A 27376-nucleotide genomic window follows, 5' to 3' on the forward strand; every position below is an offset into this window, starting at 1 on the left:
AACTTCTTCGTTTTGCACTCCCGGTGCTACAGGGCACATGTGATTGGACATGTTCTCAGCAAAGGCGAGTAGAAGATTACCCCGCTGACGAGCTTCACTATGCAGAGTTAATATTGACAAGCAAAGACCTACACTTGGAGACTGCATTGGGAACAGAAAACAACGACGACGACAATGATGACAACGACAACAACAGAAGCAGCAGCAGCAGCAGCAGCAGCAGCAGCAGCAATAAAAACGACAGTCATACCCACCGATCCGCCAGGGAGCTTTGGACTACAGCAAACAGTACAATAAGAACTGCGTATACAGTACATGTATATCAACTTGAGTAGCCAGGAGGGAGAAAAAGAGCAGTGCACATCGATGGAGGGTAATACAAGATAGGGTACCTAGAAGGTTCCGTGATTCCTGATCAAAACTAAACATACCACATTGTAGCAGAACCATACAAACAAACAATACGTCGTGTGTCATGTACACCCATTGTTACCTGGTCAAAGTAAAACTCATCGAAAACTTGAACATTTGCCATGTCATTTTCCGGTGATAGCATCCATGCCTGCTCTTCATTGCGCAGTGACAGAGTCATACCGGCTGTCGTTGGCCGTAGCTTGCTTAGTCCTTCAGCATTGAATGGCTCATCCAGAGCAGGTGAAGCTGGGCAAATAAGTCATTAATAAAAGCAATACAACGCGTTGAGCGACACATTACAAACACAGATCATGAACAGTTCTACATCATCACTATACAAATTCCATTATATCCTAGATTGGCTAGAGTACCCCTGTAAGAAGGCACAATACCTGGGGCCCCGGCCCAAGTAATACATGAATCAATAATATGAATCCCCTCTTTGGTCTCTCAATAATTATGAATCATAGTAATTCTACTTCACAGGGTATTGTTATTGTCATTGTCGTTGTTGTTGTTGTTGTTGTTGTTGTTGTTGCTGTTGTTTCAAATCTTTATTCTCACGATAGCCACAAGAGATAATAGTGTGAGAGAGGAGAAAGAGTGAGGAAGAATTGGGTGGGCATAGCCTAGGGATTAATGACTACTTAAGTGTTGCTGTTGTTTGTTAGAATTGAATTCTTTATTCTCACGTTGTTGTTGTTGTTGTTGTTGTTGTTGTTGTTGTTGTTGTTGCTGTTGTTGTTGTTGTTGTTGTTGTTGCTTGTTGTTGTAGTTGTTGCTGCTGTTATTGTCGCGCGGAAAGGAAGCAAATGTTTAGTATCAATCCGTTCGTGCACAAGTGACAAGTGGCAAGTTGTTCACGAGCGATGTTGGAGTATCGTCGTCGGCATGATGAGCATTCAGCCATGCATTCCTTTCACCATTTACTCAGTATCTTGAGAGGCGTGACTCCACCTAAGAAGCTAATTGACAGTGTGTGCGCGCGCGTGCGCGTGCGTGCATGTACGTGTGCACGCCTGAGACAGGACTACTTACTAAAAACACATGGCATTGTGCACAGCACTATAAACTTACTCTCAAAAGAACCTGGTGTTACTTGAGATGGTGCTCTGTGAGAACAATGAAAAGCAAATGAAATGACCATTATGAAAGACAATATTGATACAACATCGAAAGAGAGCTTACATTACAGTCCATTTCAAAACTATAGACGCGTACCTAGGCACAAACTGTTATGCCAGCATCTATACCACATAAAATCTGTGATCACTTTGTGCATAAAATTTTCCAAATTGGGTGTCTGTTATCCGATCGTTTAGAAACTATATGAGAGTAATTGTGGAGCGGACCTGAGCAATATTCCGAAAACTATTCTCAAAAAGGTCCAGCCAAATTTGAAATATTTCAAAAAGCCTACGCGTCTATCTATAGTTTTGAAATGGACTGTAGTACATCAGCACCACAAATATGACACACAAAGCATGCTGGCTGCTAGGTGAACAATTTTCACAGCCAACTCAAGCCACAGTAGTACCAGAGCACTGGAAATATAGCTTTATCACTGAAAAAATCTCTTCTAACATCTATTTCTGCTAGGGGTGAAACAATTATACCGAATATTCGAGTAACCGCTCGGTTTTTCGAATAAAATCGGAATGGGAATAAATTATAAATCAGAGTACTCGTTCATACATCGCACATGCATTTACCACAGAAATCTGCAGTTTTAGAGCAGCAGTGGTGAACATTTGTACATTAGTCGAGAGAGCCCAAATGACCCCCCAAATCAATAACCTTGAGAAAAATAACTGCCACTCTGTTTAATCGGGGTTGTGTCACGTGATTTTAAGGCCTTTGGTGTGGAATTTTTAGGACATGAAGAATACACGAATACTCGAATATTCACAAAGACAACTAATTGCACAGTAAGCATTTCATATATGTCGACATGTATATGTAAAATGTTGTACGATTATCGCAAGGCACACAAGGAAGGGAAAGCGAGGATTCGTTCAGAACTGTGTTCTTGTTACAATCATCAGTGAATCTACGTAACAATGGAATGGGAACTACTTGAACTAATCTTATATGGACAAATAAAAGTGAAAGAAGGTGAAAAAGAGCGAAACAAAAAAGGTGATAATACTACATCTATTCAGTGGGGGGGCAAGCTCGCTTTCCCTTCCTTGTGTGCCTTGCGATAATCGTACAACATTTTACACATACATGTCGACATATATGAAATGCTTACTGTGCAATTAGTTGTCTTTGTAGCTATATTAAAACACTGCTGTCTCCGAAACGCTTGTTCACTCGAATATTCGATCGGAGAAAATCAGAGTACTCGAACTCGGGATCTCAACGCCAACTTTCACCCCTAATTTCTGCCAATATTAACTACAGAATATTGCACATGTACAAGACAAGCATCAGAGGTAAGAACGGCATGGCACGTACCTAGCAGTAGTTGGATCATACAGTGCACCATAACACTGGTCACACACGCGCACTGGGGTGCTGCCACACGTCTCCACTACAGCACGCTTAGTGGAGCAAGTCTGACAGACCACACGGCCGCAGCGACGACAGTGATGTCTACGATTGAACTATAGGCAGCAACAAGAAAAGAGAAAAAAAGAGGGGAACACAGCACTTGATGAGTGGCCTGAGGTGAACGTGTGTGCTACTGAAACATGATATTACAAGTACCATTATGTTAACGGTCATAAGTCGACCCCAATGCTTGGGACCTCGATTTACAGGTTCAATATCAATACATGTATGATCAATAGTGGATAAGGGGGGGGGGGGGGGGACTAACAGTTCCAGGGGCCAGAAATGAACATTGTGATATTGCCTATTTTGCTGTTGGAAGTTGTTGACATAATACGAAGGGGTTACGGGTACATCAAGTATTGTTAGTTTTTTTTTGTTACTGATAATATTCCTTCTGACAGCTGCTTCGTCTACAGCTGTCAGAAGGAATACTATCAGTATTAAACAATTCTTGAAGTACCCGTAACCCCTTCGTTGAACAGTTGGTGTGTGTAATGGTTACTAAGGGTAGTCGGCTGAGAGCGCATGGAGGAGAAGAGGAGGAGAGTTTGTTGAATTATTGAACAGCCGAATGGTACCGTTCACAACTTTATTAATTTTCTAAGGGATGCATGTATCGTATTTTACCGGTTATAAGTCTACCCCGGTTATAGGTCAACCCCCGTATCCGGATGTCTTAATTATGTTTTTAAAGTTTTCGCCCAACGAAGCAACCGCTCCCTGCTACTAACACATGAACAAATCACATAAACACTCCTCCATTGGAGGGGGAAACATCCAAATCCTTGAAAAAGGCAAATAAACTTGGCAAAAATGTGTGCACATGCCAGGCAGTTCAATGTTCTTATTCTTGGGATCGGGAGAGCTTGATTTGACTGAATTTAACTGACAATGCACAAGGGGTAAATAATTCTTGTTCTTGCTTTGAACTGAAAGAAGACGACTAATGCGCAAGGCGCTTGCGCAGAGAGAAAAAAGGAGCAGGAAAAAACATGGAGGACGTAGCTAAGAGGTGAGTGAGTCAGTAGAAATAATAAACTCGCGGCCCAGCTTCGGTGTGGGAACGCGGAAACAAACCGGGATAGAGAACACAAACTATGACGTGTACTGCAAATAATCTCATGACGTTGAGCACCATGTCAACGTCGTGACACTCCCCCGCAAGAGATGCAGAGAAAAGGAGATAATTCGTAACAAAGTAACGTGGAAACAAAACACAATAAGTGCATATAACATACGCAAGGGTGAAAGAGAGTAGACCGTCACAGAGAAAGAGAAAGAGAGAGAGAGAGAGAGAGAGAGAGAGAGAGAGAGTTCAGATGTGAACTACCAACTGTCTAGTTGATTCAACTAAACAAGTTCGCTGCCAATTAATTGGCGAAGCGTCTGACGTTGCTTCTTAGTGGCAGCACGTTGTGGACGACTGGGTGGAGCAACAGCTGCTGGAACTGGCAGATCGGCTTGGCCAGTGGTGTGTGTGTCCGGAGCGGTGCTGTTGTCGTTAGCCTCGGAGTTAGCAGCAGGACAGATAGGGTACAGGAGAGACAGGGGTCGCTTGAGCTCTGTCTTCTCTGCAGTGATGACGGTTGCGGAACGTATCTCCATGTCCTTGCTTGTATGGAGAGCGACAATGCGACCAAGTAGCCATGAGCCACGGGGCATGTCATCCCTTATTAGTACAACATCGTCAACGGCTGGCTGTTCTGAAGCGGTAACGCGTGCCTGCCGGAGCTTCCGAGTGTGACTGTTGCGGAGATCAGCCAAGTAGTCGTCTCGCCAGACACGCCAGAACTGGTCCAATGTTCGTTGACCCTTCTTCCAGACAGAGAGAAGATTCTGAGCTGCAGTCGGAACTTCGATGTGGTCCGGATCGCCGTCATCAGCAGTGGGTTGCACGCCACCAGTAGTTGCGGACAGGCAAAGAAAATGACTTGGGGTGAGTATCTCCTGCAAGTCATTGTCCACGTACACCAGTGGACGCGAGTTGACGACTGCTGACACTTCCATGAGAATGGTAGTCAGTTGCGACACAGTGAGGAGCGCGCGGCCAACGACCTTCTTCAGGCTTCGTTTGACTGTTCCAACGAGACGCTCGTAGAAACCACCCATCCAAGGTGAGTGCCGAAACCCGGGATAGAGAACACAAACTATGACGTGTACTGCAAATAATCTCATGACGTTGAGCACCATGTCAACGTCGTGACAAAATGCATACACATGGTGCACTCGTGCATGCAGTGCAGGTCATTTTTGGAAGATACCGATATTTCCCGGTTATAGTCGAATCCCGGTTGTAAGTCGACCCCCACCTTTTCTTCTGCTAGTTTCAGTCGTAAAAGGTCGACTTATAACCGGAAAAATACAGTATACGTACCTGGACATAGCTTGGGTTTTGACAACAATGAGTAGTAACTATGAACACAGGGTGGCCAGCACTACTTAAACCGTACCACACTAAATCTAGAAACAAGGAGTGGATTTTGTTCACTATCTCTTAAACTGTCAAATCCTATATATATAGGATTTTTTTAGGATATATAGTAAAATTGTACTGGAACTTACTTGTATAATACAACCTAAGATGGATCTCTTGTGAAGTTTTCAGAAGCATGTGGTTCTTTGTTTCATTTCCAGAGAGCTTTTGGTGAAGACCTATCAGATTTTTGGCGGATCCTATATATAGGATGTGAGATTTCTGCTTTGCTCACACTTGTGTAATGGATTCAGATGATGATGGAGTTGCTGGAAGTAGTGATATAGAAGCTCTGGACATGGAGGAGGAGCCTGAAGAGCCTGAACAGCCACCAGGGGTCAGGGGTGGGGTAGTCAGCTGGCTACAGGTACCATACCTGAATTTGTTGGTGATCCAGGTGTAAAACTGAACCTAACGGATGCAGACCTCGCCACACCATCACGGCTATTTGGTATGTTCATCCCCAGGAGCATGATCCAACATATTGTGGCTCAGACAAACCTCTTCTGGGCCCAGGAGTCTGCAGACAATCCCGATACCTCTGGTCGCCCATTTGACGCTGTGGCATATTTGGAGATCTATGCATGGCTAGGAATTTGCGTTGCCAACGGATGCCATCCCGTGCCAAACATAAAGCTGATATGGAGCAATGAGTTTGCATATGGTATGCCACGGCTAGCAACTGTGATGTCTCTGACCAGGTTTGAACAAATAAAGAGATACCTTCAGGTTAACGATAACTCAAAAGAGTCTGCTTCATCCGATCGGCTCTTCAAGATTCGTCCTCTGCTTTCGGCGTTGAGTCGGAACTGCACGCGAGTGTATAATCCACATCGGGAAGTAGCTGTGGATGAAATGGATATCCCATTCAAAGGACGCAGCCCTTACAAGTCGAGGATCATCTACAAGCGAGCAGGGGATGGCTTCCTGTTGTTGTCTTGGTTCTTGTCACGTGTATCGTACGTACTGGTCGCTCATTGGTCGTTTCGATTTGTTCGCCCTTTCTTCTGTTTATAACTGTTAGTTGTTTATGAGTTCGTTGTCTTTTCCCCCGTTCTCTCGCCAACAAGATTAGTTCTTTCACAGTAAACAAACTGTATGATATTATTGTCCGTAACCAAATGAGTCAGAGAATTGTTGTGTGGCGGGGAGCGGGGGAACAGGCCATTTCACTTGTGTATACCCTGTGCGACTCCAGCAATGGGTACCTGTACTCATTTAATTTCTCATTTGACACCTGCGTTCCAACACTCAACCCTAGGTGAGGGAAGGTCTACAATGCTGTTGCGCTATTGTCACGGTCGCTACCAGGACGTCACCACCATATGTTTGCGGATAACCTCTACTCTGCAGTGCAGTTGGTCGAGTGGCTTCACATCTGATGATGAATACAGTCTTAGTCTTACTCTTAGATCCATGCTGCTGAAGGTGACAATTACTCCTCTGGTTAGAACAATAACTTGGCGACATGTCACGTGCATACAGTGTTAGGTCTAGCCATGAATGATACCCAATAGCATAAATCGTCATTGTGTACTGTTGCCGACTGGCCCTTTGCATTTCCCGCTGTCATGCTTGCGGTCCGTTGTTTCATACATAGCTAGCTAGCTGGCTTTCCAAGCTGCGTCGCGTTATCATGGTTATGTTCTGCTGTACGTGCAGTCTGCGCTGCGTACCGTGCGGGTACGATTTAGTTCCGGTTTAGGTCAAGCAGTACTACTACTACTACGAGTAGTTCCGAGATCATGGCTTTTTTTCAGTTCTCTTTTTTCCTTGTAGACAAATGTAAGCTAAATAAAACGTCTTGGTTGTGTGGCCGCTTGGGTTGGGTCACAGGGGCTTTGCCATCATTCCACTACAGTTTCTGGTGCCGAAACCCGGGACTGCGGGGAGGAACTAAGGATGGCGAAAGCAGAAGGCGCGTTGCGCGCATTTAGTGGCCAGGAGGACTTGGAAGAGTTCTGGCAGAAGTTCCAGGTCGTGGGAAAAATTCAGAAATGGAGCACAGGCAAGGAGCGAATGGCGCATGTGCCTCTGTATCTATCTGGCGATGCCTTTACGGTGTGGAGACAAATGGCTACTGCGGATCAGGAGGACGAGGATAAGGTGAAGGCACGGCTTGAGGAGTCGTTCGCCTGCTCGTCGAGGGAGGCGTACTCCCAGTTTGTGCGACGTCGGAAGCGGGAAGATGAAACTGTTGATGTTTATGCATCTGACTTGCGCCTTTTGTTGACGCGTAGTGGCCACAAGGAAGCAGCAGATGGAAAAGACCCGGTGCTCGTCGAGCAGTTCTTGTCAGGTCTGCCTCGTCGATTTGCAAATCAGCTGCGCCTCAGTGCGGCGGCTAGTGGGGATCCCACGATGACACAGCTGACGAAGCAAGCACGTGCTCTCCTTGCAGTGGCGGATGAGCCTGGTGTCAGCGCGTCTGCCGTAGGACCTGAGCCAGGAGACAGCAGAGTATGCTACCTGTGCGGAGAAACTGGCCACCTGAGGAGGGACTGCCCCAAGAAGAAGAAGGTGCAGTGTTTCAGATGTAAGCGATTTGGTCACATCAAGAGGCACTGTCCTGAGGCCAAATCCGAAGGACAAGTGAGTGGCAGGAATCCTGGTGCAGGTGCCAATGCATTTGCAGTATCACCAGATGTCGCTGCTGCAGAGTGCGAAGATGATGCATGTCTTGCCCTCGTTGCCAGGCGTCGTGGTGGCCTGCCGAAAGTCTTCGTGTCGGTCAATGGAGAGCGGACCAGGCTGAAGGCAGCCATTGACTCTTGCTCGAGTCGCTCCCTAGTGTCTTCTGCTGCGGTGCGTACACTGTCTGTGCCTGTCTGCAAGCCGTCGGGTGAGGACATGATCACGGCTATTAACGGCAACTCACTCGATATCACTGGCACTGTGGAGCTGACTGTCTCCCGTGATGACAACAATGTGTACCTGCCGAAAATCAAGGCCAAGTTTCTGGTAGTTGATTCTCTGGACGTGGTTCGCTCTGACATGCTGATTGGTCTTGACGTGATCTCATCGGCCGGTGGTGTTGCTCTGGAGTATTCAGAGAGTGACGGCCAGCTAACTGGTGCTGTGTTCGGAACGAGGCCAGTCGTGGCTGCAGTCGAGAGTAAGATCAGCAATGAAGAGCACTTGCCACGCCACGTTCAGGTCCGACAGGATGGAGACAAGGTCACGTTGGAGATGAGTGACTGTGAAGTGATGTTCGACCCCGAGAAAGGCTTCTGGGAAGTCACTTGGAAATGGTGCGACGGAGCTGCTCCAAGTTCACCTATCGGTACAGGCATCGGCGAGTATTCCCGCCAAGGATTATCGGATGATCAGGAGGTGAAGTTCGTCACCGAGGTCCAAAACTGGATTGATCAAGGATGGCTAGTTCCTTATGACGAAGGCTCGCACGGCGAGATTGGCGGTGTTTTGCCTCTGCTGGCAGTGTGTCAAGAGCACAAAGTGTCCACTCCGGTCCGCCCCTGTCTGGATTATCGCGCGCTGAACAGTCTCATTGTGTCTCATCCGGGCCTGGATGCACCAGCATGTGAAGAGAAGCTTCGGAAATGGCGCCAGTGCGGCGATGCTATGGATATCCTGGATATTCGGAAGGCCTTCCTGAACGTGCGTGTACAGCCTGCCTTGCAGCGGTTTCAGGTGGTGGCTTGGAAAGGTCAGAAGTTTGTCATGCAGCGCATGGGGTTCGGCCTTTCAATCGCACCAAAAGTCATGGATGCTATTGTCCGGTGGGTTACGAAGGACTTTCCGGCAACTGACAACTATGTGGATGACATCCTGACACCACGCCATCAGACCAAGGAGCTGGCTGCCTCTCTGCAACGGTATGGTCTACCAACGAAGCCGCCTGTGAAGCTTGAGGAGGCGTGCGTGCTTGGCCTGAAGATTGATGCTGAGGGAGACCAGCTGCGATGGGATCGTCGTGACCCGACATCCATTGATATTCCTGCTGTGCTGACGAAGCGTAGCATCTTTCGCTGGTGTGGCGCCCTGACGGCGCATTATCCTGTGTGTCGCTGGCTGCGGCCGATGTCAAGCTGGCTCCGTCGTTTGGCCTGTCTGACTGATGCATGGGATGAGCCGGTTCCAGAAGAGTTGCAGGTGTTGTGTCGTGACGTCATGGCTCGGGTGCTGAAGGAAGACCCAGTTCATGGTGCTTGGAGCGTTCCAAGCGGCGAGGAACACTCCTGGAAGATCTGGTGTGATGCCTCGAGTATCGCCTATGGCGTGGCCCTGGAAGTCGACGGCCGAGTGGTAGAGGACCAATGCTGGCTGAGACTGAAGAACGACACTCGCCACATCAACCTATCAGAGCTCGAGGCGGTCATCAAGGGCCTGAGTTTGGCGGTTGAGTGGAATGTGCGCAAGGTGAAGGTCTTGACCGACTCCAAGACCGTTCATGGCTGGCTGAGCTCGCTTTTCGGCCACTTGAAGCGAATCAAAGTCAGTGGGCTGAACAAGGTGGTGGTTCACCGGCGACTCCAAATCATCGATGACTTGATCAAAGCGGCTGACCTCAGCGTTGATCTGGAGTGGGTTCCATCTGCCAGCAACAAGGCAGACGAGCTGACTAGAGTTCCTGAGAAGCTCGTCCAGTACTGGAAAGGTCAGTCAGGCGTCGGCGAGTTTGACGTCGGCGTGTCTGGTGCCTGCATCGATCCATCTGCTCTTGGCCCTGTGTCGCTCCAAGAGATAGCCAGCGAACAGGAAAGTGATGCGGCCATCACAGCGGTGATTGCAGCGAAGACAGCTGAACAGGAAGTTGTCGCTGCTGGCTACAAGAAGATCCAGAATCAACTCTGTGTTGCCGACGGTGTCCTGATGAGGAGCTTCAAGGTGCCGACTGGTGAAGAAGAAGTCGTTCCAGTAGTCCCAGAGTCTCTGGAGGAGAGAGTGTTGCGCGCAGCCCATCTTCAGACTGGACACGCCGGTTGGGAGGGAACCTGGCGGTTTCTGCAATGCCGGTGCTTCTTTCCCTCAATGGCAGCAAAGTGCCAGGACTTTGTTGGCAAGTGTCAGGCCTGTGCTGTTGCCAGTCCGCAGCGTGGCGAGAGTGTTCCAGCTACGAGGTCTGCCATGCCATCTGGTCCGTGGAACACCGTGTTCATCGACACCATGGAGCTCGGCGGCAGTCGTGATGGCAGGTTCCACTGCGTCCTGGTGTGTGTGGACGCATTTACCAAATGGACTGAAGTCGTTCCGTTGCCCCGGCACGATGCACGAAGTGTTGCTGATGCCTTTCTGTCCATCTGTGCCCGGTGGGGCCCACCAGAGATTGTGCGCTGCGACAACGGCACCGAGTTTGTCAACGCTATCATGTCGGCTTTGTTTGCGGCGTTTGGAGTTCGAGTGCAGCATGGTGCAGTTCGTCACCCGCAGAGTCAAGGCACGGTAGAGAGGTTCAATCGTACGCTCCTCACTTTGATTCGGAAGGTGTTGGAGGAAGAGGATGATTGGAAAGCGGCTCTTGATCTGCTGCTATTCAAGTACCGTGTACGCCCGCATAGTGTCACTCGAATCAGCCCGGCCGAGGCGATGTATGGCTGGAAGCCGAAGCGCCTGGTGGTGGAGAAGTCCGGCAGCGAGCTATCTGAGAGCGCTTGGGTGGACAAGCTGAAGATGCAGACGGCCCGGGTGTGGGATTATTTAGACGGCCAGTTATCGCAAGCTGACTCCATCGATGAATCGAGATCTCGTGTCGCTTGTCCCTATCAGCCCGGAGATCCAGTACTGTTGCGACGCCAGGACCGACGGCAGAAGCGCCAGCCTCCCTACGAGCGTGGTTGGGTGGTCGAGGCAGTGGTGGCATCCTCAACGGTCGTCGTTGCGCACGGTCGCGGTGGCACGAAGATCGTGAATGTTGATCTGTTGAAGATGGATCCAGGCGAGGCTGAGTCAGAGTCAACGGAAGTCGACCAGGTGGAGGCCAGTTCTAGCAGCAATGGCGAACTGCCCATTGCCTTTGACCTGCCGATTGCTGAAGATGATCAGCCAGTTGGACGAAGCCTCCGGAATCGAGATACATTGAGAGCCCCAAGGAGGTATGCTCCGTGAGTGTGGAGCTGATGGTGTGCAGTAGTTCATTTGTTCTGTGGTTCTATTATTCTAGGTTGTGTTCCTAAATGCTATAGGTTTTTCCTTTCACAGCGTTTCGAGTGTATTCCGGTCTTTGCTCGTAAAGAGACTTGTCACCTGGTGGAGGTGTGATGATGAATACAGTCTTAGTCTTACTCTTAGATCCATGCTGCTGAAGGTGACAATTACTCCTCTGGTTAGAACAATAACTTGGCGACATGTCACGTGCATACAGTGTTAGGTCTAGCCATGAATGATACCCAATAGCATAAATCGTCATTGTGTACTGTTGCCGACTGGCCCTTTGCATTTCCCGCTGTCATGCTTGCGGTCCGTTGTTTCATACATAGCTAGCTAGCTGGCTTTCCAAGCTGCGTCGCGTTATCATGGTTATGTTCTGCTGTACGTGCAGTCTGCGCTGCGTACCGTGCGGGTACGATTTAGTTCCGGTTTAGGTCAAGCAGTACTACTACTACTACGAGTAGTTCCGAGATCATGGCTTTTTTTCAGTTCTCTTTTTTCCTTGTAGACAAATGTAAGCTAAATAAAACGTCTTGGTTGTGTGGCCGCTTGGGTTGGGTCACAGGGGCTTTGCCATCATTCCACTACACATCCGAGGCATCCTCTTCACTGGCACCATCCGCAAGAACCGGGTCCCAGGTGACGTTAAGCAGGATGTAGTTACCAAGTCACGCCTTCCGCAAGTAAAGGGAACCATCAAGCGTGCATCGAAGGGCAAGGTTGTTGTAGCCAGCATCTATGACAGCAAACCTGTGTACATGATCTCCAGTGCACATGAGAAGGTGGAGCTAACCACGGTTGAGCGCATACAGTCTCGGCGGCAAGATGATGGCTCATGGGCAAGACTTCCAGTGGATGTCGAAAAGTTGAACCGCATTGCCGACTACAACCAGTTCATGAATGCTGTTGACCGCGCCGATGAACTTCGTGTCTATTATTCAGTACGTGTCCGTAGTCGAAAATGGTGGCATGCCATTTTCTGGTGGTGCGTTGATTCGGCCATCAGCAATGCCTACATAATACACAAGGAGCTGCCAGAAGAGAGAAGTTTGCCGAAGATGACGCATTCCAAGTTCTGCGGAGTCCTGGCTGAGCAGCTTGTTGCGGGGCTGGAAATGTCCAAACGTGGCAGCGACTCATTCGGCAAACGACGACACTCCACTTCTGAAGCTGTTCAGAATCCGCCACCCGACCGAGCCATTGGTTGCCACTGGCCCGCCAAGATCGATGGACCAGGTAGCAGCCCATAGCGAGTGTGTGTGCACTGCCGAGTGCAAGGGAAGACGAAGTGCCTCAAGAGCTGCTACGAGTGCAGGCGCTGCAACGTCGGGTTGCATATTCAATGCTTCCAAGCTTACCATGAACCAAGCTAAGCTCCAGGAACTCAGCTGAACTGCTGGATTTTCTGCCACAATTGCATGTAACATCCTACATACATTCATACCATGAACGATATTTCCATTCCACACTAATAGTGATCCTACATCACGATATCTTTGCATAAAATCCAAATCCTATATATAGGATTTGCCAGCGACAGTTTAAGAGATACACCCAACTCGCAACACACAAAGTCCTTGGCTACACCATGTACAACGCTTGTTTCCAAATTTTCACCCAGGAGGACATCATTAGGCACTAGCTGCCACACATCATCAGGATGATACCCTGCTGGGTATTTGTAAACAATCGTTGTACGCGGTGTGGCCGAGGACTTTGTGTGTTGCGAGAGTTGGAGGTGCAGTGAAAAGATGACAAGGCTACAATGGAGCTTCAAAGTCCTGAAAAAAAGGAGTGGCTATCATTGCTCAAACCTTACCATACTAAATCGTTCAGTCTGGCACACCACACAGAGGGCAACCGTCTCATCTTTCACCCATTCTTCTTTGCTTGGTATAAGCAGCGGTGGCTGATAGGTGGATGTCTGCTGTTGCTGCTGCTGCTTCTCATCCTTGGCCTTGTCCTTTAAGGACGGGCGAGTTCGCGATACTGTGGGTGTTCTCATGGCTGATGTGGGCATAGCATCTGTGCCAAAGTTCAAGACACATAGACACAGTTGTGCCATAGCGATCGTCATCATTCAGCTCTAATTCATAATGCGTCAAGACACACACCAGTCAAAGCCGAGCCCCATCCACACTGACTTCACACATCTACGAGAGCTGCAGTTGCCAAGATGGGCACAATTAGAGATACTGGGAGCGTAGCATAAATACTCGGTACCAATGGCTATGGACTTGGACTTGGCAGGTCTCAGAGGAATATACTGAGTATTCAAACTCAACATGTAATGCACAAACCATGGCAACGTCACCAGTAAGGTACATAATACTTGCCGGTGAGTTAACATGTATTGTACACATTACACATTTCAGAGCATGACTAGCTACACCGGTATGCTACCCACTGCATTTGTATGTACACTACTTGTACAGTCATGTTCCTGTGCATGTCACCAAGAGTACGTAAACCAGTGACTGAGAGTGTGCACTACTAGGCATGACTTCGGGAAAGCGGAAACTCATCGTTTACCGGTATGTCATTCACGAGGAGTCGTGGAACAGCAAAATGAGTGATGAGGTTGACAAGAACATTGGATAGTCTAGCAAAGTGAGTGATGAGGTTGACAAGAACATTGGATAGTCTAGCTTACCGTGTACACCACTACGCCGCGGAACAGGTGATGATCGTGATGCCGATCTCAGTGGAGTCGACGATGAAGCACGCTGCTGTCCAAACGTGGGGCTTTCCTCGGCACGCATGGGTCGTGTCGGTGTCCGTGTGAATGGTGACTCGTTTCTCATCAGTAACGAGCCATCCATGCCACGCAGTGAAGACACAGAAGATGACCTACTGGAAGCTGTGGACAGTAATTCACAATACGCAATGCACACAGATTTGTTGCAATGATGCACTGATGTCAGAATAGTAAAGGTACTTGATTACGTTTACACCAGCACAGTCCACCTCAGTCCACCCCGGTCCACCACTACCACTACCACTGCCACTGCTCTTAACCCTAGAAACCTAATGCTACCGTTGTACCAATGGTACACTACATCATTATCGCATGCATTTCTTAGTTTTCGAAAACTGAAGAATAACGTCTATTCAAGAATACATGCAAGGGAAACTGACTGGACAGAGGACTGGCAATAGTGAGGTTCTGCCACACGGTAAAACGTGCCAAAGTACGTATGGAAACTTCGCCGCGGTACGGGATTTAGTTTGATACGGATTTTTTCATACCGTTTTCGGACTGGACTCCGTGTGAAAAGTGAGCGTACAGAGTACATGTGGCGGGGTGTTCGTGCATGCTTTGAGCATGCTTCGAGCCTGCTACGTACAGCAGAACCGGTGCAACGTACGAAAAATCCGTGTCAAACTGCACTGCAGTTGACACGGAGTTTGGTACGTAGTTCCGTGTAGCAGAACCTCTCTAATGGCTGGAAAAAGAGACAGAAGACAATCCTAAAATCCTAATTCTGGCTTACTGTCAACGAGTGGTGGGATGTAGGAGGATGGAAACTCCAGTGCCTTCTCAGCGTAGCGGCTAACAAGGTCATCGAACGTCTTCTGAATCTCAAAAACAAACTGACTAGGTAAGGAGTCAGCGCGTTCTGTTGACTTAGAAAACGCTTCGGCAATCTCATCATCGATCTCTTCATCAGATGAACTATCATCATTCTCCTCTAGAATGGTTGCTGGCGTGTTGACGCTTTTCCTTCGTTTGCCTGCTCGGCGAAAGCACCGACCCACTTGCTCAGCCCAGTCAACCTAAGGTCGAAAACAAAAACATTACAAGCTGTGTCCAAAACAGCACATATGTGATGTAGCATGCATGTAGGGATGGTAAGACCTCACTAGTATTAGTGCAGCTGCCCCCCCCCCCCCCCCCCGCGACCGCACGGGCAAATGCGCTACCGAGCGCCCTTAACCCTTTATGGACCAATTAAATTAGTGTGGAAAATGCAGCATTCGATTGACTGCTTTAAGTCGAGAACGGTTAGGATTTTGTTCTATACAAGTTGTATGCAGATTGGTTTAGACAGACAAAGCTTTCATATAAAAAAGACCAGACCGAACTCGGATGTGTTCATTTCTCGCTGGCTGAACGCAGTGAAATAAACGAGAAATCATGTTCTTTGTAGATTTTTGCACGTGGTCATCGATGGGTACGAGGGCACAGCGGTTGCTGAAAAAGCGTGCTGGCGCAGAGTGCTGTTCATTATTTTTCTTCTTGCCAGAAAGAAAGTTGCCAGTCTCGGCCAAAGTTTCGATTCTTTTGTAATAATTGTCAGATACAGAATGGGTCGACGTGGCCATATTGCAAGCGCCGTGCAGGTGGCCTCTGGCAGAGGCAGAGGTAGTGGTAGGAGGAGAGGTACCCGTGACTTGTCTGTGTTCGAGTTCCCCAACTCCGACGTAGTTGGTAACACCTCGTCGGAATACGAGACTGCAGTCGAAGAGCAAGTCCCCCGCGAAGTTGAGACGCAGGCTCCGACGTCACCTATAAATAGAATGCCGCATTCCCAGCTCATGGCGGAGAGGGAGCTGCTGGGGATGAAAATCCGGATACTCGAAAGGAGTGTCGGTGAGCTGACAGCCCGTGGCAGGTCCCTGAAAAGGAAAAGACCAAGGGATTCAGCAGAGTCAGGGTCGTCATCATCATCATCGTCACGATCTCCCTTCTCGGATTCGTTACGATCCCGGTTGAGGTCGCCAAAGCGGAAAGCAAGGTCAGCCGCCAGCGACGTCGCGAGCTGGAAAACGACAAGCTACGCGAAGCAATTCGAGCTGAATGCCGAGCTCCTGGATCTGCTGCACGATGTGAGGTCGGCAAAATCCAAGAAGAGAAGGAAGGCAGCGAAAAAAGGTGAGAGGCTGCTGAAGGAGAGGCAAGAGTGGCTTGTGATTGCAGAAAAGCATGGCCATCAGGTGGCAACATCCTTCCAGAAAGGCGATCAGCTTATGGCACTAGTTGGGGGAGCCAAAAAGCAGAAACGTCTCCAGGCTGCGATCCAGGCTGAAGGGTCAAAGAAGAAGGTAGCTGGGGTGGTGCGGGGCCTAAACATGCCAACCCAACCCATACCATGCGGGGGGGGGGGGGGGGGGGATGCCGCTTAGCCACCCACCTTTATCTATGCATGCGCCAATGGGCAATTTCCGCTCAGGGGTGTGCCACCGGTGTGGGCAGCCAGGTCATTACTGTAGAAAGGGTAATTTTAGCGACGTAAAAACCCTAGCGAATTTAGCAATCGACTCATTTTCGCTAAAGTTTCAAGTCGCTATAAATCCGTCGAGACATTAGTAGTGCACTGGTGATCCGAGAGTAAAATCGCTGCTAATCGCTAAAGTAAAACGTTGCTAACCGGTTGACAATGGGAAAACGTTAAAATTAATAGTCGCTAAAATTACCCGTTCTATAGTATGTCAAGTTCTGTCCCCAGCGGGCTAACACCACAAGCCAACCAGGTCAGCAAGCCGTGCCACATTGACATGACTGTGGGCTGGGAGGTCTCATGTTGTTAGAATTGCTTTAGCTTAGTTGGCATCCAGTGCAGTCAGTGAGAGAGTTACATTACTTATTTATTTGTTTGTGTTTATATAGGCGCGTTGTGCTTCAGCTCCAGTGCCCTGGGCGGTCTAGGGCTTGGTTGTTGCTGGTTAACTGAGGGGGGGGGGGGGGGGTTAAAGTCGTTGCAACTGGGCTTAGTTGGTGTCGAGTGCAATTAGTGAGATGAATCATTAATATTTAGTCGTTAAAAGTTATCGCGTGGAGAATTGCAGTGACCGCCGGGCTTGCGATGGTATGAGACAAGGCTCTACCGGTTGGCGTTTGCTATGCTCCCTTTATAGGTAGGAACATTTACTGCCGTGTTGCTCTGGTGTTGTGTGTGGTGCGTGCTGTAGGTGGCACCGGGTGCTGCGTTGTTGGGATCCAGGATCCGAGATAGGCAACAGTTGCCGTATTGCTGCCGCTGATGTCGAGGTGGTGGGCATGGCTGCGTGATGGAGGACACCAGGTGTCACGCTGTGAAAGTGGGAGCCAGTATCCTAAGCGCTCCAGCTGGTAGAGGTCATGCCAGGTTTTCACAGCGACGGCTATGCTTTGTCTGTCTTGTGCAGTAAGCCTGCACACCCCGCATTTCGTTGTGTGTGCAGTGGTAGATGATGTGCATGAGCAAAATAGACAAAGAAGTGGTCATTTCTCGTTGGCTGAACGCAGTGAAATAAACGAGAAATCATGTTCTTTGTAGATTTTTGCACGTGGTCATCGATCATGGGTGCGAGGGCACAGCGGTTGCTGAAAAAGTGTGCTGGCGCAGAGTGCTGTTCATTATTTTTCTACTTGCCAGACAGAAAGTTGCCCACCCACCCACCCTGTGCCATACGTCAACCCGTCATTGCTACAAATGCTGCTGCTGATTCTGAGTATATGATTGTGCTTCATATGCACTGGCAGTATGTTACGAAAAGTATGCTGTGCAGGTGTGGCTGACTCTGGCTAGCTGTTGCACATGCTTTATAGTCTGTTTCAAAAAGATTTACAATCAGGTTTTGGTCTTAAAAAGTATGAAGATAAGGGAAATTTGGACAACTAAGTACATAAAGGGGCTTGTTAGGGCATGGCAAATTGTTCTGTGAAGGTTTCGGAACAATTGGACCAGTGGTTAAGGAGTTAGAATTTCGGCCAGGTTTCGGGCCTTTTCCCATGGTTTACAATTTGCCCTGGAAGCCAGTATCGATTTTTTATCAAAACCCACGATTTATCCATTCCTTTTTGGCCTTGTGGTTATGAATGCTGTCTGCTGACCATGAAGTTGTGAGTTCAAATCCCAACAAATCTTCAAGTCAAACATTTTTCTTCATTTTTTCATTGTTTTGGTCAGAGAGTCGTAAAATATTTTACGACTCCCTGGTTTTGGTGATCACGCTGGTACAAGACAAAGAAGGTGGCTGCGCCAAACGACTTGTTGCTGGAGCTCGCGTTTCCTGCCGAACTGACTGACACTTGACTGGCTCACGCCATGTGAAGTTGTGAACACACACAACACTGAAACGGTGTGAGTGAACGCGGAAGTCATTGTGCTGTAGCTACGTCAGTACGTGTTGTTGAATACACCCGCACATCGATCGATTTCTGTTTGAGAATTATTTTAGCATTTCATGATCGCCAATTCATTTGAATTTAGGAACGCCGTCTTCTATCAGCTTTCACAGGCGTCTGCCTTTCTCTAAATGTCGTCGAAGTCACACGGATAGCTTTGCCATATCATGGACTTGGGAATGAGTCTGTGTCGATGCCGTTTTCGTCACATCGTGAGAGAAATTTCATACGCGGCAGCTCAAAGAATCTATTTGGTCACAAAACGAATTGGGACACATCCCGCCCGTCAAAATTTACCACACTTTCGACATGTCCTCTCTGACTGTCGACTCCATATCGATACGAGGAGGAACTTGTTTGTTGTAAACCAGACGTACATTTACCGACGTCAGTGAGTTGTCATTTTTCATGCTTTCGCGCGGAATATTTCTTCGAGTTCACAGTGAGTTTTTCCAGGAAGCGCTCGAGCGCTCATACGGTAAGACGGCAAACTCCCCGGCCGATCGCCAGGATTGCAAATCTTTTTGAAATGGACTGTAGTTGCTTATTGGTCCATAGGGATGCTGCAGCTGGTTGTTTTTTGCTTGTTGTTGCGGAAGCCAGTTGTCTGATGCTGTTGCTGTTGCGAGTTTTCACAAAACGTTTTCTTTGGCAAGAAGACCTTGTGCAGTAAGCCTGCACACCCCGCATTTCGTTGTGTGTGCAGTGGTAGATGATGTGCATGAGCAAAATAGACCATCAGCCATAATACCTCATGTGTGTTTTTTAATAAAATCTCCATTTCAACTTTTCTGCCTCTCCGTTTTGAAGGGGATGCAAAAAGTTGAAGTAGAGATAGTTGAAAGTTAAAACTAGCTCAAGTAGTATGCGGGCCTTGAGAGTACTTGAGTCCCGTAGTCCATACTGCTATGTAGCAGCAGCAGCAGCAGCAGCAGCAGCCTGCAATGGCAAACCTACCTTCATATTCATAAGCAGCTGTTCAATGAGCAGTTGAGGATGTGCCATCAAACGCTCATACTGGCGTCTTGAATGACTGGGCAGGCATAGTAAGGCCTACATACAGCACACACAACACAGTGACACAGAACACACAACACCCACACAGGTGACAAGACAAACAATGTGCCCACTGCATGTGGAAATAGAGACAGAACAACTTCACAACAATCTTGAACATAAATACACAGAAAAGGACAAATGCACCGACCAGAAGGAGGTGTGATTGAATGATGAAGAACGGATAATACTACAGTGCTGCTCAACGGAATCTGGCCATCGTGAGTCAACGTCACGCCGAGCGTTGTGCAGCTCCAGACCCTGTGCACTGGGTTCACTGTACACTGGCGCATAGCGCAAACTCAGGCACAAGCACGGATCTCATTGAGCACAACTGCATAATGTAAGTACAATGAAGGTAGTTATGTCAGTACACGTGCATGTATAAGCAGCTTATAGCCTTCCACAATCTGCCTGCTTTGCTACTACAGGTCACCACAGCCATGTGCATAGAGAATACGTGTAAGCAACCAGAGCACCATGGCATCATATGCACTGAGAATACGTGTAAGCAAACTGCGCATGCTGGCATCATGTGCACAGAGAATACACGTCACTAACCTGTGCACCAAGACAAATCTGCATGAGCTTCTCACGCTCTGATCGCGATAGTAGATCATCCATGCAGTTCAACTCATACTGAATGACAAATATCGTGCTGGATAGGTCATTGAGAAGCGGCCGCACTGATTCACACACTTTCAGTGCAATCTCCTTCACCTGAATTGACTCAAGTGCCTACACAGTAACCAACAAACACAGCATCGGTATGTCAGACCATGCTAAGAAGTTGCAAGAACACCAAAGTACGACATTTATGATTAGTGAAGGGAAAGCAACAGAGACCGAGTGGGACTCTGTGACACATTCGTACTATCATCAACAGAGACGGATTGGGACTCTGTGACACATTCATACTATCATGATGAGGACACACGATGAACATGCTACAGTGCAGGTAACAGGTTTGCCCCAAATAAATCAAAGTCTTAACGTCACCACATCCCCACAGAAGTATCGAACCATTAACGATCTCCGAAAACAAAGTCATCGGTTTTTGGGACGCTTATATCAAGAACTATCCTCTAGTCAGATGGCCTGGTTGCTGGGTCACACAAGACACATGTGTAGCCGTGTTATCCAAGCGGAACGAGCCAAATTATTGCGAAAGGAGGAAGCACTAGCTGGTGGGAGAGATGGACCGAGAGAAGAAGAGCCGGTGAGACAAGAGACTGGGTCAGCGAGGGTGGTGGTGGAGAGTGGAGTCGATGGTGAGATACATGACGACGCGAGAGAACTACTGTCACTGGGACCGAAATTCATTCCTGCCAGGAAGGTGGATGAACGCATGATTATGGAGGTGGAGGCTGGAGTGGAGCGAATGGCATTTGGGAGACGATGGAGGGAAGTCGCAAAGAAGTACAGAGAGAATGACACACGTGACGAAAGAGAAAAGGAAAGGGAGGATGAAAACATGAAACCGTTGCGAAAAGATCCGAAGCTGAGGAAAATAGCTACGACGGAGAAACAGCCACCACTTATGGAAAGGGAAGAGGAAGGAAAAATGAGAAGGCTCCGGGAGAACCTCACTATGCTGTACAGGAGGGAGATGGCAATGACGGCGCCCCAGAAGACTCCACTTCGACATCTGACGGGAAAAGAACGAACGATGATCAGAGACCTACGTGAGAACAAAAGCATCATAATCAAGCCGTCCGACAAGAGCAAGGGGTTTGTTGTCATGGCCAAAACACACTACATGTCCAAAATTGAACAAATGCTCAGCTGTGAGGTCAACTACGAGAGGTCCGACATTACCGTGAACGAACTGGACAAGACATCTGCTGGGATAGCAGAGGACATTACTACCGGAAAAATCCCACCACCACTCACTCGTGCACTGAAGCCACACAACTCGCGAATGTCCACCTTCTATGGACTCCCCAAAGACCACAAGCCTGGCCTCCCACTCCGCCCCGTGGTATCGACATGCGGTAGCCCGACCAGCAGTATTTCACTTCTGCTTGAGCGCATTCTTACGCAGTTGCTTCCATTCGTACCTGCACATTTATCGAGTACTGAAGATTGTATGACGGCGTTGCGCAACCTCGAAAACCTCCCAGAGGAATGTATTGTGGCGTCTCTGGACGTTGTGTCATTGTACTCGAATATTCCTATTCAAGAAAGCATCGATGCGGCCATAGAGTTATTGGAAGAGCATGAGGAATCAGTTGATATGTTCGCACTGTCATTATCAGACATACGCGAAATGCTCATGTTTGTCCTCGAGTCAAATTTCTTTGAGTTTGACGGCGCCATCTATCGACAGCAGCAGGGTCTAGCTATGGGCAACCACCTCGCGCCCCCATTGGCTATTATCTTTATGTCAAAGTTCGAGTCACGTGCCCTGTCTGAGTATCCCCTGAAACCGCTCTTGTATCGTCGGTATATTGATGATTGCATACTCGTTTGGATCTTTGGTATTGCGGCATTTCTGGCATTTGTTGATTATCTCAATTCCCGCCACCCACGCATACAATTCACCGCAGAATATACACACACGGCCAACTCTCACACCATCAGTTACTTGGACCTGTCAATCTCGGTGTCAGGTGGCAAGTTGGACTGGGAGTTATTTGTCAAGTCGTCCCATAGTGGTGTACATTTGTCATATTTGTCTGCTTTGCCAATGGAAACAAAAATCGCTGTCGCCAACAACCAGATCCGCAGGGCAGTCAAGAACGCAACAACGGAGGCAGGACGACAACGGGGGATTAAAAAGATCACCGCACTCCTCCTTGATAACCACTACCCACGGAGCATTATACAATCAGCCATACAACACTCCGACACCGCACGGACAACCGCACGCATCCGAGAGCAGCCCCACCAGCAGACACCACACCGGAAGGGGAAACGACAGTACACGTCACTTGTCAAGGTACCGTACTTAAATGACCAGCTTGCAAGGAGGGTTCGTCAAGTGGTCAGGTCGTTTGATAGAGATGTGCGTGTGGTCTTTACGTCCGGTCGCTCACTAAAGGATATGTTGGTCTCGTCGTCATTCAGCAAGCCACAATGCCCCAGGACGGTACAGCAGCGGAGGGAGAAGAGGCGGCGGGGTCGGCCGGCTGAATGTCGTGCATGCGATGGTGGTCTGAAGCGTGATGCTTGTATGTCCCAAGATGTGGTGTACTCCATGACATGTACCATCTGTCAAGAAGAATACGTCGGGGAAACAGAAAGGACAACACGCAAGAGGACCGAGGAGCACTACAGACAAGCCAAGAACGCGACATTGGGAAAGCCATGGGGAGACCATTATCGACAAAAGCAGCACACCTTCCCATCGTCACCGCAGTTTTCACCATTCGCCCATCTGCAAGTTCTCGCCCGCAGGCAACGGTCATACGTTGACCGCAGAATCATGGAGGCACTATTCATGAGGAAGAGGAAGCCGGCAGTGAACAGTGACAATGGTTGGCGACTGTTGGGTGATGTGTAAATATGTCTGTCATTACCATAATTTGTGCGTGTGTGTGTGTGTGTGTGTGTGTGTGTGTGAGTGTTGCTAGAAGTGTGTATTGTTCTGCTTTGTACTCACGCTAGTAATCCTGCACTATCACTGCACTATATTTTCACTTCATACATATCACACAGAATTATAATCTCGCTTCTCCTGTGGTATTGCTATACCATCACACTTTGGCCACTAGTACTTGTCACATATATATAAACCCCTGTTCTGTCTACAGTGAACTTATTCCTGATGATGGGCTTTGCCCGAAAATTTGAGCTAATGTATATCAATTGCAGTGTAGCCTAGAGACCGTTAGAGAGAGTGTGTACAAGGTGTGTGTACAGGATGTATGGATTCAAGTATTGGCTACAGTGGAGTCTCCAAACCTTGAGAAAAGTACATCCCCACAGGCCACATCAATGACACATGCCTGGGGGGGGGAGTCCACAGATGATAGTTGAAGACAACAAAGAAGCTTGCAGTTGTGTATTATCAAAGCTTCCTTGTGCTGTGTGTACATGTGGCCCATATTGTTCGAAACGCCAAGCAGAGTTATCCCTCTCCCCTGCCTAAAGATTATCCACCTTCTTGCCTCACGTTTGATATATGCAAAAAATAGTTTGCACTGGTGAGGGCAACGTTTTCGTGAAGCCACTCAGCATCCCAAACACTTCACTTCTGTCCGCAATACCTCATACAAGAACTTTCTTGATCATTCATAACATTCATAACAAGGTGAAAACTGGAAACCAAGAAAAGGAGAGTTGATAGGCTGTAGATAATAAGAGAGCTTACCCGGTATGCCTGTGTCAGGTCTAAATCATCGCCTTGGAGCAAACTCTGTAGGTAGCGTCTCTCCACAGCCTGCAACGTAGTGAATAGTGGCAGTATACAAGTATAAGAGTATATACGTGTGTGTGTGTGTGCGTGTGTGTGTGTGTGTGTGTGTGTGTGTGTGTGTGTGTGTGCGTGTGCGCGTGCGCGTGTGTGTGTGTGTGTGTGTGTGTGTGTGTGTGTGTGTGTGTGTGTGTGTGTGTGTGTGTGTGTGTGTGTGTGTGTGTGTGTGTGTGTGTGTGTGTGTGTGTGTGTGTGTGTGTGTATGAGTATCAATACAATCACACCAATACAAGAACACAGATGCATACACTGAGTAGAGCAGCAAGCACAAGGCTCACAAACAATGAGTAGACTCGGGTGTTAAGCACATGAGTCCACTCAGCACTCTCAGACAAGCACACTGTAGCTGCTAGCAGCTAATGAATACGTTTTCAGAAGATCGCCCATTATAGCACCCAGATACACAGAGCGTACAAAGCAAGATTTTAGTCACATACCTCCATTAGTTCGGACGAGACAGTATGAAGCTTGGCCCATTTGCGCACCAGGTCGTATTCACCATTCTGCAGCAACAGCTGTACAACCAGCTCTGGTCGCTCCTCACTGGCCACTTGCACAGCAGTCCAGTTGCGCCATGATGTCCACTGAGAGTCATCCAATACACCGGAGCGGCCAGTAGCTGCTGCTGGAGTCGCTGCCAACAATTCACTCAGGGCAGTGCCAGACGCATTTTGCAGTGCACATAGACGTACCTAAAACAATATCAACACGCACACACACACACACACACACACACACACACACACACACACACACACACACACACACACACACACACACACACACAGAAACTTCTCCTCAATAACGGCTCGCGTAACTATGTCATCACAAGTATGAAGTGGGACACGGCCAGTATAAACACATATTAAGAGCAGCAGTGCTACAATAGAGAAAGTGGAGAGAGAGAGAGAGAGAGAGAGAGAGAGAGAGAGAGAGAGAGAGAGAGAGAGAGAGAGAGAGAGAGAGAGAGAGAGAGAGAGAGAGAGAGAGAGAGAGAGAGAGAGAGAGAGAGAGAGAGAGAGAGAGAGAGAGAGAGAGAGAGAGAGAGAGAGAGAGAGAGAGAGAGAGAGAGAGGTACACACACACACACAAACGCGCACAGCGGGAGGTAGATGGCCATTACATGTTGACACAGAATCAGAAAGACACAAAGGCACCCATGCACAGCATACCTTCTGATAAACGGACACACGCCTATAGAGATCCTCAACATCAGAGCGCAGCGGATGCTCAGACTTGAGTCGCTCTACACACATCTCCAGACCGCTTAGAGCAACTTCAATCGGCCAGTCATAGAGGTGACGAAGGACAGCACGTACAAACGTGTCCACACACTTGATACGACACACATACTTCCAGCTACATAGCTGATCATGGGACCCAGAGCCGCTGTCCTTTACAATGGTGACCACTGGATTCATTGAAGATACTGTATAGTAAAAGAAGAAGAAATACAATGAAAACCAAGGAGGCAAAATGCACATGTCCGATATATGAAAATGCTCCCTATCAGCAATATTTTGCCCAAATACCCCCCCCCCCCCCAACCTTTGTTTTTCCAGCTCAGTAAGGGTCTGACTTGATCATAAGGAAGTAAAACATGCACATATCTTCGGACCAATTTTGATATTTCATCCTCCTTGTAACAAATTTGTCGTAAATTAAAACTGGAACTGAATAATTGAATTCAAGGCTGGTAGTACTTCTCCAATGCTCCTATTTTGTTCCAGGGACATCCCTGGACGAAGTAGAGCAACAAGAAAGACTCAATAAAGCATTCTAATGAAATATTTCCTGAAGAGATGTGTGTTAAAAACTCCGCAAAGTCGCAAAATCGTATATTTTGTAGGCAGCATACTGCAAGATTTTGCCCCCGCCCCAGGAATGTTTTTTTCACTCAGTACACATACGTAGGAAAGTGTGGAAAAAGCAAAACTGAACAATCTTCGGACCAATTTTTTAGTATTGAGCTACCTTAAAATTCAAAAACCAGAGCATGCAGGTAACTCGGGATCAAATTGTCTGGAGGAAACAATACTACACACTTCACCAAGTATAAACCAACACAAACTTCACAGGTGCTACAACAACAACAGCAGCAGCAGTAACAACACTTACCTGGACCAAGACATGCAATAGCAGCTGCTTCCAGCCACATATCAGGCACAGGGCATGCCAGTCCACCGGGCAACATACACAGTACTGAGTCAATCAAGCTGACGGCAGTCTGCCAGTGGCACTGTCGTAGGTAGAAGTTACGTACTAACTGGATAGCTGTTTGACTAGCAGCACTGTTTAAAGGTGACAGCAGTAGTGTCTGCAGCATACGCATGAAGTCCTGTTCACTAGAGCCCTGGAACGACTTGCTATCCGGCAGCACACTGATGCGCAACAGCAGGAAGCGATGCAGCACTTCAAACTTCTCTTCCACACTCTGAACAATGGACGTCATGTGACTGGTGTTCTCCAGCTTAGACAGCAGTGGCTCATCACTAGTGACACTCTCAGTTAGCACTGGTGTTGCGGTTGTGCTGCTGCGCGAAGACACCATCCTGCTTGACGCTGAAAAGCGATTTCCCAGCGAGGCAACATGTGCCATGATACTTGCTGTTAGGTCCTCATTGACGTCCTCCTCATCAGAATCAGCCCCACGATCACCAACGTCGGGTGAAGGAGATGAAGCACCAGAGCGAGGACACACCAGGTTGGCTAGAGCCGAGGCAAGCGGCAGCTGATTTCCCAGGTAGTCCATGGCACTGTCTGTGAGAAGATAGCGTGTGGCTAGGTGCACCTTGGCTACTTCCAGGCTGATGTCAGCACCAAGCACATTGTCAGTGTGCGGCACACTGGCATCTGCAGGAATAGCTGTGGGTGGCACATAGCTCAAATCCCAGTTGAATGCAGAAAACGTTATGCTGATGGCCGATGACCGACTGCTTGCCATGTCCACTGCATTCTGCAGTGAAGAGAACTTCTCACCGAGCAGGTGCCTCTGAACAAACTTTACCAGCTCTGTATCACCATCCGCATCTGACTTAGACGTGAAATCTTCACGGAACCAGTCAAGCTGACAAGGTAGAACAACCTGGTAACGGCAAAGAGAAAAAAAGTGTCCGTTTCAAGAAGACAAGAATGCAATCAGACTGAAGAAAAGAACTCCAGAAGAACCAGAGCCTGAAGCTTGCTCTTTCCCCTCAGTCAGACTTGTGGTTCTTGAATACACATCCAATATCAAAGC

At 48.2% G+C, this 27376-nt stretch overlaps 1 protein-coding gene across 2 annotated transcripts in view; it reads right to left on the bottom strand.

Moving 5' to 3' along the window:
- LOC135806217 (zinc finger FYVE domain-containing protein 26-like) overlaps positions 1 to 27376 on the bottom strand; it is a 55510-nt gene that overhangs the window by 13011 nt on the left and 15123 nt on the right. For both annotated transcript variants that reach the window (XM_065320375.1, XM_065320374.1), the window contains exons 17-29: positions 26257 to 27223; positions 25311 to 25567; positions 24576 to 24830; positions 24037 to 24105; positions 20283 to 20459; positions 19623 to 19718; positions 15049 to 15331; positions 14208 to 14414; positions 13374 to 13579; positions 2875 to 3023; positions 1492 to 1526; positions 494 to 660; positions 1 to 141 (exon numbers count right to left, since the gene is read on the bottom strand). The exon at positions 1 to 141 is cut by the window's left edge and continues 20 nt beyond it. In XM_065320375.1, the coding sequence (XP_065176447.1) occupies positions 1 to 141; positions 494 to 660; positions 1492 to 1526; positions 2875 to 3023; positions 13374 to 13579; positions 14208 to 14414; positions 15049 to 15331; positions 19623 to 19718; positions 20283 to 20459; positions 24037 to 24105; positions 24576 to 24830; positions 25311 to 25567; positions 26257 to 27223 (3009 nt within the window). The remainder of the gene's footprint in view (positions 142 to 493; positions 661 to 1491; positions 1527 to 2874; positions 3024 to 13373; positions 13580 to 14207; positions 14415 to 15048; positions 15332 to 19622; positions 19719 to 20282; positions 20460 to 24036; positions 24106 to 24575; positions 24831 to 25310; positions 25568 to 26256; positions 27224 to 27376) is intronic.

The sequence above is a fragment of the Sycon ciliatum genome, chromosome 1 (genome assembly GCF_964019385.1).
Source record: "Sycon ciliatum chromosome 1, ocSycCili1.1, whole genome shotgun sequence".
NCBI lineage: Eukaryota > Metazoa > Porifera > Calcarea > Leucosolenida > Sycettidae > Sycon > Sycon ciliatum.